Source organism: Cydia pomonella, chromosome 5 (assembly GCF_033807575.1).
Source record: "Cydia pomonella isolate Wapato2018A chromosome 5, ilCydPomo1, whole genome shotgun sequence".
Classification (NCBI taxonomy): Eukaryota; Metazoa; Arthropoda; class Insecta; order Lepidoptera; family Tortricidae; genus Cydia; species Cydia pomonella.
The window spans coordinates 15,757,566-15,773,002 of NC_084707.1; the positions used below are offsets into that span (position 1 = coordinate 15,757,566).

General features: G+C 38.2%; 2 protein-coding genes across 2 annotated transcripts in view; one reads left to right on the plus strand and one right to left on the minus strand.

Moving 5' to 3' along the window:
* Positions 1–272: 272 nt before the first annotated feature.
* Positions 273–11,228, plus strand: LOC133517842 (WW domain-containing oxidoreductase-like). Its single transcript, XM_061851290.1, has 6 exons — positions 273–634; positions 1,450–1,579; positions 2,232–2,485; positions 6,428–6,607; positions 8,240–8,507; positions 10,766–11,228. The coding sequence occupies exons 1-6, from the start codon at positions 603–605 to the stop codon at positions 11,048–11,050; spliced, it is 1,149 nt and encodes a 382-aa protein (XP_061707274.1). The 5' UTR covers positions 273–602; the 3' UTR covers positions 11,051–11,228.
* LOC133517825 (E3 ubiquitin-protein ligase MIB1) overlaps positions 11,219–15,437 on the minus strand; it is a 346,372-nt gene continuing 342,153 nt past the window's right edge. The window contains exon 17 of the mRNA XM_061851267.1: positions 11,219–14,955. Within this exon, the coding sequence (XP_061707251.1) occupies positions 14,815–14,955 (141 nt within the window). The 3' untranslated portion in view covers positions 11,219–14,814. The remainder of the gene's footprint in view (positions 14,956–15,437) is intronic.

The following is a 15,437-nucleotide window of genomic DNA, read 5'->3' on the forward strand; positions in this document are numbered from 1 at the left end:
GTCCGAGGCCTGGGGGCCTACCTGGGCCTACCGCGATAACCAAAATTCGCTAATTGAGGGGATCTTTCTCTTTTACTCTCACTAAGACGTAATTAGAGTGTCCTAGTAAAATGCCCGCAATTGACGAACTTCGATTTTCACGGTTATAGCCCTGTTCGATCGACTGTTAGGGCTCCTCTACACGATGGCCCAGCGTAGGCCAGTCTAAGGGACGTAGCCTAGTGAGTATTATATTCTTTGGACGTAGCTATCAAAGAGCATATAATTATAATCATGACTGGCACAAGGACCTTGTCAGTAGTAAAAGGCGGCAAAATTAAAAAAAGTGGGCGCGAAGAGTTGGCTTTCTTAGAAAATATGAATTTAGCGCCTTTTTCTACTGACAAGTTTGGTGTGTTTCAGTATATATATTTATAATTTTATTTTTTTCCTATATTTAGAGGTTGTATCACGGTAATCAATTCATTATATTTTTCTTTTGTTTTTTGTTGACAGCGTGTTGACATAAATATCAAGTATACGGCATGTTCCCACGGTTATTTTATTAAATGAAAAATAAGTAATACGTGTAGTAGTTTAGGAATCTGATTATAAAGTAAACGATGCTGGTTTCGAATTGTTTTCGTGGAATACGGTTAGTAATTATGGGTTACAATCAAGTCATAAAGCAATTGCCGTAGTCGTATAAATCAGTGTCGGGACTGTCGGGAAACAAGTGTGAAACACATTTACTTAGGGTGAAGCTTGCGGCATCAGCTACCACTAATAAAATATAGCTTTGCGGGAGCCCCTTGTGGGTTGTGGGTCTCACGGCCTTTTGGCTATTAATAAATAATTCTTTAATAGCGTAGCTTTTATATATTTTTTCATTGGCTCTCATTATACCACAAATTGCAGTTGCTCTGATTACCTACCTACTTTACTTTGTATACACATTGATAAGTGATTCAGTAAGAATACTGCATTTGAGAGAACAAAGATGGCTTTACTGCGAGTGCTGAATCCCGAGCAACAGAAAGAGTCAATATACAACATAATAGAATATCTCCCTACACTCGTGATTCTAACTTTGCATTTTGATGTTGGACCAAGCTAATTCTGCACCGATTTTGAAGAGACAAAGTGTGGAATGCCATAATAAACGTATTTTTTAAAATAGAAATTTGGCGTATGTGGAGGCTTCTACACTTTTTCATTTCACCGTTTGTGTGCAGTTATTACCTACTTTTTAGGTATATTACATACAGTTATCTTGTGTACTTATTTGCGCAAAGCCAGCAAACCTCTGCTCACTGTTTTCTTGCGGCAAAGACCATGCTTGTTTAAGCGTACGGAATACCAGTTTGTACTTTAGGTATTTTCCTGTTTCGGAAATCCATCACCTCAAGTGAATTATCTACCTACTATTATGTGCGAGCAATCTAATTCTGGTTTATTAATTTGTTTTAGGCTTACTAAGCACATTAACTGTCGTCAATTAAGAACATTAGTGCCTCAAGCGTATGCGTTGATTGAGAATTCTGCTAAGGCCCTTATAAACAAAGCTGAACGCAAACTTTTTGGGCCAACATCGGAGGAGGTAAACTGTGTATACTTATTGTAGACATATGAAGTGTTAGCGTCGCTCGCAGGGGGGGGGGGGGGGGGTGCAGTTCATATGGCCGCCGAAGGCCAAGGGAAGGGGGGGGGGGCGTTCATATGGCCGATGGCCAAGGGAAGGGGGAGGGGCATACATACAGTTAGACATTTTATTCTCCAGGGGCCTATGTATAATATGTGACGTTCCACGGGTAAAGGTACCTTTTGCGGTTGGCGCTTACGTCGCGTAGGACTGCATTAGTATTGGAGCGTCGTTAATATGTAATAGCGTAAACGCCGACCGCCATAAGGTACCTATATCCGTGGAACGACACGTATAGTGCAAAGTTAATAGTGTACCATTAAAAATATATCCTGTTGTACTGCGTAAAACAATGTATCAAATGTATGGTCATTAGATTATCAGCCCACGTAGCCAACATGCCAATCGTTAACGCTCCGTAGCGAACGAAACGCAACTGTCACTGTCGCATTAATGACTACGATACGCTACGGAGCGTAAACGATTGGCATGTTGGCTACGCGGGCTAATGTAAAATGGGTGTGCGGCAAACTCATCGCATTTAACGCTGTGTTTATCGCACAAAACAACCGAGCGCTTTAAAGCTTAATAGTATATATTTTGTTCTTAGATTGTTCGGGATGTTGACTTGGGAGATAAATATTGTCTGATCACTGGTGCCAACGGCGGCCTCGGACTTGAGATGACGAGGTGCCTCAACGCGCGTGATGCCCATGTTCTCATGGCTTGTAGAAACACATACGCGGCCAATATCGCCAGTAAGAAAGTCTGCAAGAACTTGGATCGTTTGAGTATAGGAGAAGTAAACTTCGCCTCACTTCGATCTGTGAAGAATTTCACGGACCGGCTCGCGGCAGAAGACAAGTAAGCCTTGAGTTTTCTTTTCACCCCTCACAGACCGTGAAACCGATTCATACACCCGTTACGCTCTAAATAGTAGTACTTCCCTACGACGTTTTATGGCTGAAATGGCCGGGTGGTTCATCAATGTATTTTAAATAGTCTAATGATGATGGAGCTAATTAACTTCGGGTGTTATTATCGGAATTTGCACAAACAGGTTTGCATATCATGCCTTAATATGGCAACGTGATGCAACCACCCTACACATAATAATAATAATAATAACCCCCCAGGGCAGCTTGTGGCGAGCTGAATGGGAAGTGACGTCCCTTGGGTCCCATACCCCCGAGAGTCGGACAGGCCTCTCTCTCCGGCTTGCCTTGATTGGCCGGCTGGAGTGAACACTGAGCAGGGGCCGCAGGACTCTCACCTCTGGCTTGCCTTTACCGGCCGTCCAGAGTGGGGTGTCAGAGCTATATGCTCGCAGGGTGGAAGTGAAATATGCATAAGACGCGAGTTGGCACAGTCACTAGGTAGAAAGCGGCGCACACCTATCCACACCCTGAGCCGCTCACGCAATGTTGTCCCCTTGTCGCTCTGTGCGAGCGGCCGTTTTCGGGGACCCATATTGTGAGTTGGCGAGTCACCACCTGTCCATTTTTTCGTGTTTTTTAACATATGATCAAGGCAGGTGCCATAGTCACCTCCATAGTCTCGGTTACCAGTCCACTAGCAACTCAACCCAATAGCCCGGTTTCTTTTTGTACCTTTTTCTTACAATAGTCCTACACTAACCCGGGCTTGTCCTTGGGTGCACTGCTATACTGTCCCGAGAATTTGTAAGAGACATACAAATAATAATAAAATGCTTTATTGCACACTACAAAAAAAAAAATGGTACAAAGTATGTAAAGGTATAAATATGTAGGTAACAACAGGCCACGAACCACGAAATGAATTATAGTCCGTAGTGTATTAGACGGCAAATGATGATAGTAGAAATTCCTTTTGAAGAGTTGTTCTTTTGATTTAAGAAGAGGAGCGAATCAAATTTTTGATGCAAAATGTTGACTTAAGGAGGAGTGCCCCCCAAAATTTCTGAAAAAAATGCTAAGTTTGTCAAGTTTGGTATCATTTTCGTGTAGGTAAATCAAGGATCATAAATTAATGTTTTCTATTTGATTTATATGTTTTTGTTTCTCCCACTCAATTCTAAGTTTATTTCCTATAATATAATATAGATATATAGATAAAGCACGACTAGAAATATATGATCATTGTCAAGAGGGCGCTGTTGTCTCATGTATAGGGTGACAGTTCAGTTTAGTATGAAAAAAATAGTTCCAATGAAATTCCGCAATATGGCCCGTGATCACAATTACTGGTCAGGCTATAAATAGATATTTTTTTTTAGGATAAGGTAAGCATTTGACCACGATCTCAGATAGATAGAATACTCTTTATTGGCACACCTCAGTAAAATATACAGCTTAAAGAAAAACAATTGATGAATGATAGAGGCAGACAACAGGCGGTCTATTCAATATTAAACATTTAATTATGCTACTAAATATTTATCCGAATTTCGATTAAGTGTCATGTATTGCATCAATAACGCTTATTCAGTATCATCATCGCTCGTCTCATTCATTTTTTTCTTATTTTATATCTTTCTGTATTCGTCACTTGTTCTTTATAAATTCGACTTGTTCATTTTTCGTCCTTAATATATTCTTTGGTCAAAGTCTGTAACTCGTCTATCTTTTAATATGTCTTATTCGTTTTTCGTGACGGTCTTCCATGGTCTCATTAGTTGCAAGGCAGCAACTTCCTCGTTTTCGTATCATTCGCATTTCGTAACAGGAACACAGGTTATCTTTGTAAGTTACAGACTTTGAACATAATAGGAACCTAATAATGACAAAAAAACCGGTCAAGTGCGAGTTCGTTTTACTCGCGTACCGAGGGTTCCAGCGATAAAGGCGAATAAGACTTTTGATCAGATGTACCTATACTAAGCATAATTGTGTACAGCGCCATTTATCGGCAAATTGTGTAACTAATTTGCGCGATGTAATACACATATGTTGGTTTTTCGAGGATAATTCTCTATCATGTGAACCGATTTTGAAAATTTTGCTTTCATATGGATAAAGGTGTCTAATGTAATCTCATAGATATTTCAAGTTTAATAAACACACGTAAAGTTGGTTAAATTGCATACTCAATTAGGAAATGTTTTTTGTTAATTAAAAATAAGTTACGGAAATAGAGGTCTGATAATATTTAAAATTTATAGTAATGTTAATATTATGTAAAACAATCATATTTTTTCATCAGTAAACTTCAGAGATAAGGGGGGAGGGAAATGGTATTTTTTTCACATTTTCCTCCGTCAGAATTTTTGTTTTGAAATGTAAAATTTGAGCTCTTTCAAATGACAGCCCACTTGACACTTGAATTTTGCAGCCTCTTCATTTTGGGCATTTTCCGTGGTTAATAATAAATAATAATAACGGGACCCGACGTGGACCTGCTCGCGTCGGTGAACTGGTTACGATTTGGGGACCTCTTCGAAGAAACCGAGGGTTTTATCTGTGCAATTGCGGACGAAGTTATGATGACGAACAATTACCGGAAATATATCCTGAAGGATGGTACGGTCGACATTTGTCGGGCATGCCACCGTCCCGGAGAGTCACTCTATTATATCCGGTTGTTCTCATCTTGCTAACGGTGAGTACTTGCACAGATATAAGCTCGTAGCCAGAATTATTCACCAGCAACTTGCTCTCCTATACGGTCTTGTGGACCGCGAAGTGCCGTACTACAAGTACTCACCTGCGCCAGTTCTAGAAGATGGTCGTGCCACGCTCTATTGGGATCTATCTATCATCACTGACAGGACTATTGTAGCCAATAAGCCTGACATCGTGCTGATAGACCGATCGCAGCGTCGGACCGTGCTCGTCGACGTCAGCATTCCCCATGATGACAATCTCGTGAAAGCCGAGAAGGACAAGTCCAGCAAGTAGGTACCTAGACTTGGCTCACGAGATAACCGCCATGTGGGATGTTGACTCGACAATCATTGTTCCGATAGTCGTGTCAGCGAACGGCCTCATAGCGAAGAGTCTCGACCAACACCTAGAGAGACTCTCGCTGAGTGGCTGGATCAAGGGTCAGATGCAGAAGGCGGTAATCTTGGACACGGCGCGTATAGTACGTCGGTTCCTCTCTCTGCGGCCCCGTCCAGCTTGGGCCCTGCCCCGCTGCTGGCGGCACCCTATCCTAGGTTAGGTTTCTTATAATGTGTTTATATGTATTTTGTATTGTTTTGTCTAACATCAAACATTTATTCAGCAAATAGGCCACAGGGGCACTTTTACATGTCCATTTTTACAAACAATAAAAATTACAAAAATTTGTGTTTTTATATTTTACTTACATATTCATATTATAAATAATCTAACCTAAGATTTTAAACGAATAAAGAAAATAATAATACTTTCGAATTGTCCGGGTTAGCGTTGTTCATAACTATTCCAAATTTCAAATCGATAGCTTAAGTGGTTCTCAAGATATTTAGCGATGTGACAGACGGACGGACGGACGGACGGATAAAGTCGCACCATAAGGGTACCTTCTTGGTACGACATCCTAAAAACGAACAAGACGAATAAAGAACGAGGGACGAATACGGAATGATACGAAATAAGAAATAAACGAAAAACGAACGATACGAGCGTTGCTGATACAGACACGGTATCTAGTAAAGTTCATATTTGCTAGCCAATGGCGGTTGCGCGTGCACATTCTTTTTGCATGAGAAACAAGTTTTTGAGGGATTTTTTATTTAGAGTGATATTCTATGTATTATTTGATTAAAGACAAACACAGGTATCCCAGGTTCCCATGCCGTCAACACCGGGCATCCATTAATCATATCCTGCATTTTTTCAGAAAATTCGACATTGTAATTTTAAATGCTGGAGTTTTTGGTATTCCACGGACTATAACGGAAGACGGATTAGAAACAATATTTCAAGTCAATTATTTAAGTCAAATATACATGCTCATGAACATTGAAAAACTATTAGCTTCTAATGCCCGTGTAGTGTTTCTTACCTCGGAGTCTCACAGGTTGGTTGGAAAAATGTACATACAGAACTACTACATACAGTACTTACAGAAGTATTCTATTGGTCTTAGTAGATATGTTACAAGAAATATTCACCGTGTTTTTTTTGATTTCCGTTAATTTCAAGGGTACATTCCTGAGCTTAAATTAAGTAACTTTCTCAAAAACACCGCTATTCTAATAACTTTATTTTTATCTTATAAGGCCCCTACGAGCGTGTACACTTGCCTTAAGGCCTGTTTACATATTGATTAGTGTTTAGTACGAGTTAATACATTTGCTACTAAACTTAAGTACTATCTTAGACGATCGATGTTTGAAATATGTATCATAATTCATAGATATGTAATAGTTTTCAATTGTTTGGTTGATTTAAATGTAAATGTGGCCTTATTCTTATTACAATAACGCTATATGTAACATTTAATTACTTTGTATAAAATAAAATATATATTTTCTTTTTGAAAATTACCCATGCCATTTAGTTTCCTTAAACGTACTAACTCATGCCCCGAAGTTAACGGAATTCAATAAAAACACGGTGTTCAAATCTGTTATTTATTTGTGATAAGAAATAAATGATAGATAATATTTACATTGATAAATTGCATATAGGTTAAATTTTGTACGGACAGTAAAAGTTTTTTCCTTTTTTTTATTTATTTAATCGCATTAACCGTTTTCTAATTTACCTATTTTTATCTAAAATTTAGCAACCATGGTCTTTTGGACGAGCCAACTTTTAAATAAAGCAACTTATTACAGTGTGGATTATATAATGTAATGGAAAAATTTCGGGCATACACTGGAAGGATAGTAGGGTCACGAACGAGACGGTGCTTGAGCTTGCTCAGCTGCCCAGCTTCTTTGCGCTGCTAAAGCAGAGACGCTTACGTTGGCTAGGGCATGTGCATCGAATTCAACCTTCTCGTTTGCCGCGGCGTGTTTTGCTTGGGGCCATAGCTGATGCGCCAAGCAAGACATGCATGCCGTCAACATCCCGGTTCACAAATGGGAAGAGCTTGTCGAGGACAGAGTCAAGTAGCGCAAACTGGTATTCGACGACCTAAAATTCACGACGACGCTAGCCAAGCGTCATCAGCCCGACACCTGGGGGCCGGGCAAAAATGTTTTACTGTCCGTACGCAATTTAACTAATCAACCTATTTTCGACGTGTCTATGTGAATATTATCTATCATTTCATTTATTTCTTACCACAAATAAATAATAGATGAGGTAGGTATATATTTCTTATAACGTATCTCCTACTATATAGGGATGTCCCATTGTTTAACGAGACATTGTACCTATAATTATAACCATTGAGAAATGAGTAATACTCCTCGATAATCAACTAATCAGGCATAGTTAGTCAGATTGCCGACTGCCTATATATTATTAGGCATCTTTTTTATCAGCTTTAAAAAAGTTTTCACTGAACATTCAGCGATATATACACATCTATCTATCAGTTTTACTGTTTTGAGATAGCGTTTTATAACGGAATTTTCTTTTTAATTCCGCAAGAACCCGTACCTTAATGAGATGGATGTTGATCAAAATAAATATATTTTACAAAAAAGTCTACTTACTTAAACCACATTATCGCAAATAATCCCATGTTCTTTTAAAGGTACGTCAATTGGCCTTTAGAGAAAAGGCTACTGCCTACCGAGGAGATGTTTTCTCTGCCGGCAAATGAATATACTTCAATCAAGGCTTTCAACGTATCTAAGTTATGCTGCATTTTCGCGATGCACTACCTGGGCTACCGGTGGATGAACACGGGCAGGGGTGTGCTCAGCGCGACTCCTGGTTCATTCATTAGAACAAAGCTGTGCAGCAATTGGTGGGCCTACGAATTGCTTTACATGAGCATGCAACCGTTTAATAAGTCTATTGTGAGTATTTTTTTGAGTTTTATTTAATTATTAGGGGTAGTAGTCTGATTTCGCTAGTTTAATTACATTGTCACTATTAGTTTTATTGAGGACTAAATAGTAGAAAACATTTCAAAGTAGTCCTCGAGCAGCTAACAGGTACCTAGTTAATTGAAGTATTGTTTTATAGCTACAGCTAGTATTGTCATACACAGCCCAAAGCGCGCAAGCTATGGGCCACCGTTTACTAGTTATTTACGAAAAATTAAAAAAGCGGCCAAGTGCGAGTCGGACTCGCCCATGAAGGGTTCCGTACCATTTATGACGTATTTAAAAAAATTACTTACTAGATCTCGTTCAAACCAATTTTCGGTGGAAATTTGCATGGTAATGTATATCATATATTTTTTTTAGATTTTTCATTCTGTTATTTTAGAAGTTACAGGGGGGGGGGGGACACATTTTACCACTTTGGAAGTGTCTCTCGCGCAAACTATTCAGTTTAGAAAAAAATGATATTAGAAACCTCAATATCATTTTTGAAGACCTATCCACAGATATCCCACACGTATGGGTCTGATGAAATAAGATTTTTTGAGTTTCAGTTCTAAGTATGGGGAACCCCCAAAATTTATTGTTTTTTTTTTCTATTTTTGCAAGAAAATCTGAATGCGGTTCATAAAATACATCTACTTACCAAGTTTGAACAGTACAGCTCTTATAGTTTCGGAAAAAAGTGGCTGTGACATAATCGGACAGACAGGCGGACATGACGAATCTATAAGGGTTCCGTTTTTTACCATTTGGCTACGGAACCCTAAAAAGCCTTTAACCCTTTATCAGGCTAAGGGAGATATACACCGTGGGCTGATAAAACCCGACAAATTTAAAGGTGTATTCTTGACCGCATTTAGAGACTAAAATGTGGTGAAAGTTTCCTGAAATCGGTCTTGTTTTAGAGATAATGACAATTTTTGTAAAAAATTGTTTCTGTAATAACTTAGTGAAAAACGCATTTACAGTACATATGGGGCTACTTTATAGCACTAGTGCGAGAAGTAGCATATTACGTTACTGTGTCGAACATTTAAAGGGCCATATGTACTGTAAAACGTTGTACGATACATGTGCGAATAGGTAATTCGCAACTCGTGTCGATTTAAAACACTCCCTTCGGTCGTGTTTTAATTTATCGCCACTCGTTTCGAATTTCCTATTTTTCGCACTTGTATCGTAATGTACTATTTTGGCTGCGACGCTGCCACTATGTGACTTGGATATACCTGTTGGCAGACATAAAAGTTTTATAAGAAACTCGCAATTTTTAGTGTAAATAAAAAAACTAGTTATTCGTTGTAACTAATTTGTTTTTTTTTTTTCGACAAGATGTAAGACGAAATAACGTGTCGTATGAAGAAAAAGCAAAAAAAAAAAATTGTTTGTTGATAAAAACATTTTTTTGCCGAATTTTCCCAAATCTTATATAACATTTTTTGCTCCTCATGACCTCAGAAATGCGTGGTTAAAATCTGTCGGGTTTTACCAGCCCACGGTGTATTTCCCACATACGGCACTTCAAACTTGTGTTCTATTTTCGATGAGTAAGACTGACATTCGATTTTCATTTTTGAACTGTCAGCCTGATAAAGGGTTAAATTTCTTAAAAAAAAACAAAATATATAAGTATATTAACTTTTTGAACGCTTTATGTCATAAACACAAACATTACTCAAACACCAAGCTCCCGGCGCGAGCGAACTACTGTAAACCTTACCTGAAAGTGTGAAGACGGTGACTGCTTACCATCCGGCGGGCCGTATGCTTGTTTGCCACCGTCGTGGTAAAAAAAAGGGTTTCTTTGACAGCTTACGCCATGACACCTATACGCAACCCTAACTGGGTTGCCATATGTCCCGTATATACGGGACTGTCACCGTATTGAAGGATCGCGTCCCGTATTTGTACCTGTCCCGTTTTTGTCTCGTATATCGATACCGATGTAGAATACCTAGAGAAATGGTCACAATCATCTTTGTGTAACCAGTCTGTTTACGTATGTAATTAAACAAAGGGACATAACAGAGCAAATATATTTATATAGCTCACTAACGTCTTACCGTGCGATAAAAACTCTGATACCTAGAAATAACCAAAAACGAATGAGAATGCGATGCTGTAGTACGGTCACGTTTGAAAATATTTTTGGTACTTTTTTCGTATCTGTATTTTTAGACGTGACTGTAACTAGTAACTCATAAACATGAATGTCACTGCTATAGTCGCAAGCCGCTGCCACGCCGTTGTACTGCGCAACTTCGCCCGAGCTGGAGGGGATGACAGCCATTCACTTCAAAAACTGCAAGCGCTGCGAGGAGAGCGAGCTGGCGCTCGACTCCCACCTGTCGTTCCGGCTGTTCGACATGACGCTGCGCATGATCGACGAGCGCGTGCGACACTTCGAGAGCCCGCTGCTCGAGGCCAAGGAAAAACCTGAGCCTGAACAAACTGAAAAAGTTCCTAAGGAGCCCATCGAGGACGACCTTATCACCAGCTATTCAGGTTAATAAACTCACTTCACTAACTAGAAGCAGGGCTGACTGTATGGGTCTGATACAGCCGTAAGGCGAGCACCGGCTTTTTGTTCTTGTTCGATATCAGACATCTCATAGATTAGTTGTATGTGTTTAAACGTAGGTAACTTTTAAAACGGATTCTAGCAATAAATTAATACGTGACTTTTAATTTTTCTTTTATTTAACAATAGTTAATAAAGAAATACAATGAAGTCTTATAAATATTTTTGTATACTTACATAGATGGTTTAACATCACTCTTAACAATTTAAATGAAAAAGATTATTATATAGTAATACTTAATGGAATTCATCGAAAGATAATAAATGCATTTTATAACGATGAAAGTAACATAACATGGAAAAGGCACAATAGAGTTATATTTGCAAACTTAAGGATAATAAGACATCTTTAATGACAAATTATTTGCAGTTGCTTAGAAAAAAGACATTTCCAATGTCAAAATAATGTGAGCTGAATATGCACACCTTCGATTTTCTACCTCATGAAAATAACGATATCAATTTTTTTGTATTCCGTGACATAATTTATGTAACTGAATTCTACGGTTGCTGTAACGATTGCTGAATTTCTTGGGTTTATGGACATCACATTTTCGGGAATTTCACAATACTTCTTGTCCACTGTTTTCACGTTCTTATTGTAATGGTGCAGTCTAATTTTGTAAATTCGGAAATGAGTGCAAACGTCAGAAGAGATTTCCATTTAAATGTTGCCCAGAATTGGCCATGTAAAAAAATCGCTGTCGCAACTTGTGATACAAAGTCGATCTGTTAAATATAAGACCACATAATATAAAGTCGTAACGTAACACTGGCTCGTTCGCCGAAGGAAAACAATGTCGATTGCCTCGCAATCTCATACCTTGCATTCGGCAGCCGATTTAGTGAACGACCCAGCAGGCGACACTGCATACAATTGGACAGCTAGGCCATTACCGAATACTTTGCACAAAACTGTCCTGAGGATGCTACCATTTTTCATGACATGTCTGTTTTACAAGCTTTTATTTAACTTGCCCTGTTAGTTAGTGTGGGTCAAATCTTGGAAGCTAAATTTGACCCATTACCCGATTTCCGATTGAGCTGACACTTTGCAATGTAAATCGGATGACAATGCAATATTATGATGACATGGAGCTGATCTGATGATGGATCCTGTGATAAAACAACGCAAACTTATTACGTTTGGGGTCGTTAGAATTGTTTCGATGAGTATTAGTTGTCTGTAAAAAGAAAAGTACAATCAGCGATAAAAGCTTTTACCAAAAATGACATTTTTGCCAAAGATTTATTCTATACTTATACATATAGAAATTCGACATAAAAAACTACGACGTTTTATAGCAAGTATTTAACCGCAACAATGAGTTTATTTTTTTAATTTTATTATCTAGGTAACTCAATATGCATTACAATTTTATCAGTCCTATAGTACGAGTTGAGCTCATAGGATGGCCTTTTTCTTACGAATCTATTATTTACTTGATATAATATATAATGCTTATGTCTAATCGGTTAACATATGAGAATATTGCCTTTGAATATTTTAAGACAACGTATACTCCGAATAACAAGATCGAAGACAACAATTGATTGAAGTGTAAATAGTAATGCTAATTTAAGAGCAGGAACGCACCTGCTTTTATACAACAAATTATATCAAAATATTTTCAATAATGTTAATATCCAGAGGAAAATGACTACGTTTGTATGAAAAGGTGATTTCGCGCGGGTCCTCCACTTTCTTAAGGTACCTAAATAAAACACGTAGAGCGCAGAGCGACAGATTTAACATCAGTAAAGGTACCGTAGGTTCATAGAGCGGAGTTTTGGAAAAATCGTACCGCTTTTTTAGACCACAATACGGTTGTCAAAAAATTAATAAGCAATCTTGTGGATTTTCTCTAGGGACATCACCGATACGAATCCTGGTTTTTTGACTTTCACTCGATAGAAAGAAATCACGATACTTAAAATTACGTACTGGCTAGTAAGATATTTTTATTTGAAAAAACAGGAGCGTTCGTGTTAAGTAAACATAATATAAATAAAATAAAATAATATAAGTACTTAAATAATATGTATCCTCATGATCTGGAGAAGGCAGACGACGACCATATTTTATTTATTTTTTTATAAAATAACATCTAAACGACCAGCGCAGTTTGTAGACTTGTAAATCGTATTGAAATAAAACTTTATAATTATGATTTTATGCTTTAAAAGTATTTTTTACAAATTCGTACAAGGTACCTAATTAGTTGTTGTTCGCCAGGCAATGAATATAAACTGAAGGTTCTGACAAATATCACTGTTAGCCTCTCCAGATAATGGAACAAAATTTGCCAGTCACTTATCTCGTTGTCCTAAGAGGAAAGGGGACGGCCGCTTCTCCATACAAACGTAGTCCCCCATTTTCCTCTCTGGATATTGACATCATGGAAAATATTTTTACATAATTTGATGTATATTAACAATAGCTATGCTCCTACGTTTGACTTTTTTAGTTTTTATGATTATTGTAAAAAATAGGAGCAAAAACAATTTTCATACAAATTTTGAAATGCTCCTAACTCCTATAATAACCAAAAATTCGAAAAAAAAAAACAAACGTAGTGGCATAGCTGTGATCAATATACAACAAATGTATAAAAATATTTTCTATATTGTTAATATCCAGAGAGGGAAATGAGGACTGCGTTTGTATGAATCGGCGATTTCGTGCGGGTCCTCCACTTTCGTCTTAAGATTCATGAAGGGCGCCAACGACGTCACGCCGTTATTTTGCCTGAGGCTATACTTGGTAAATGCCATCCTGTCAGCAGACAAAACGCGGAAAATTTGAAAAATGTAGACGCGAATAGTTGATCGCTCATAGAAAATTTCGAGCCTTTTTCTACTGACAAGTTGGGGTTGACCAAGTATATTTTACTAACGATTCAAATCGCTTTATGTCAATTAAAACGATTTTGTATTATAGAGTTATTAACGGGACAATATTCTGGGATAAATCCACCTCCTTCATTTAGTTATTAGATTTTTTACCTGTCTTGTATTTAACCGCGTATTTTTGTAAAACTAATCCCGTGACTGCTGTTAATCAATATGCTGCCAAACTCTGCTATATCCTATAGCTTAATAGGTTTTTTACAATTAGATATTGTATAAAAAACCGTACAGTTATGCCAGGTAGGGTCAAGGTGGGAACATTGGCTTGGTAGAAAAAAGCCAGGTACAGTGGCTCACTTAACTTAATTTCAACACGAGAGGGGCGATATTTGGGCGACTTGTGAGCCACTGTTTCCGCCTTGACCCTACGGAGTTATTGCGGGATCATGAGATTATGACACCGAATATGAAAAAGTGATACTCACGATGAACTTAACAACTTTTCCCATAACATTAATATTAAAATCACGAATCAATCATCAAAAAATATTCAATAAGTTGTTGAGTTCCTATACCTTAATCAATTTTTGTTATTTGTAACCATACCATACAATACGTGGACTGTACAGTGTCGATAAATATGCGTTCTTAGACTTGTTTACGGCAGACAGGGTAGAGGTGCTGCTTCTGCACCACGACTGACGCATACCGTGCCAGCACAGGTTAGGTTTACCATTTGGCACACTAGCCACGTTAATAACTGTTCCGGATAATATAACAGGCAAAGTCAACCTTAACTTAATGTAACAAGGTGTAATTCACTATCTTCGATGTTACGGTGTCCTAGTACAGGAGGATGCGTTTCTCGACTTGCTTGCGGCAGATGGGGCAGACGGTGATGCGGTCGCCGCACATCTGGCACATGCCGTGGCCGCACAGGAAGATCATGTTCTTCAGCCGGTCCAGGCAGATCGGGCACATTGTCTGCAACAAATAAACGGATTGGTTATTATTATTAATATGTTGTTCTAGAATGAATATTTTAGATAGCTTTTGTTATTCTTCACAATGCTTACCTAACCTACGTCACATAGGTTGGTATTCCACCTGTACAATTTTTCGGTCCAATGTGTATTTTGCGTCTCACATTTTTTTTAATGAGAGAGTGAGACGCAATGACATTGGACCAAGAAATTGGGCAGGTGGAATACCACCCTTAGCGTTGCCCTGGCTTTTGATAGTTTTGATACGACACTGGAGTCTGTTCGGCAACAACTCTCAACTCTCTCAAGTATTGGAGCTGGCACTAGTGTTTATCTACGGTCACGTCTGAAAATATTGATACGAAAAAAGTTCCATAAATATGTATACACGACTTTATTGCCCATATATTAAGGTAGGGTATACATATTTTTGGCATATTTTTGGTATCGATATTTTCAGACGTGACTGTACCTAAGTAGATG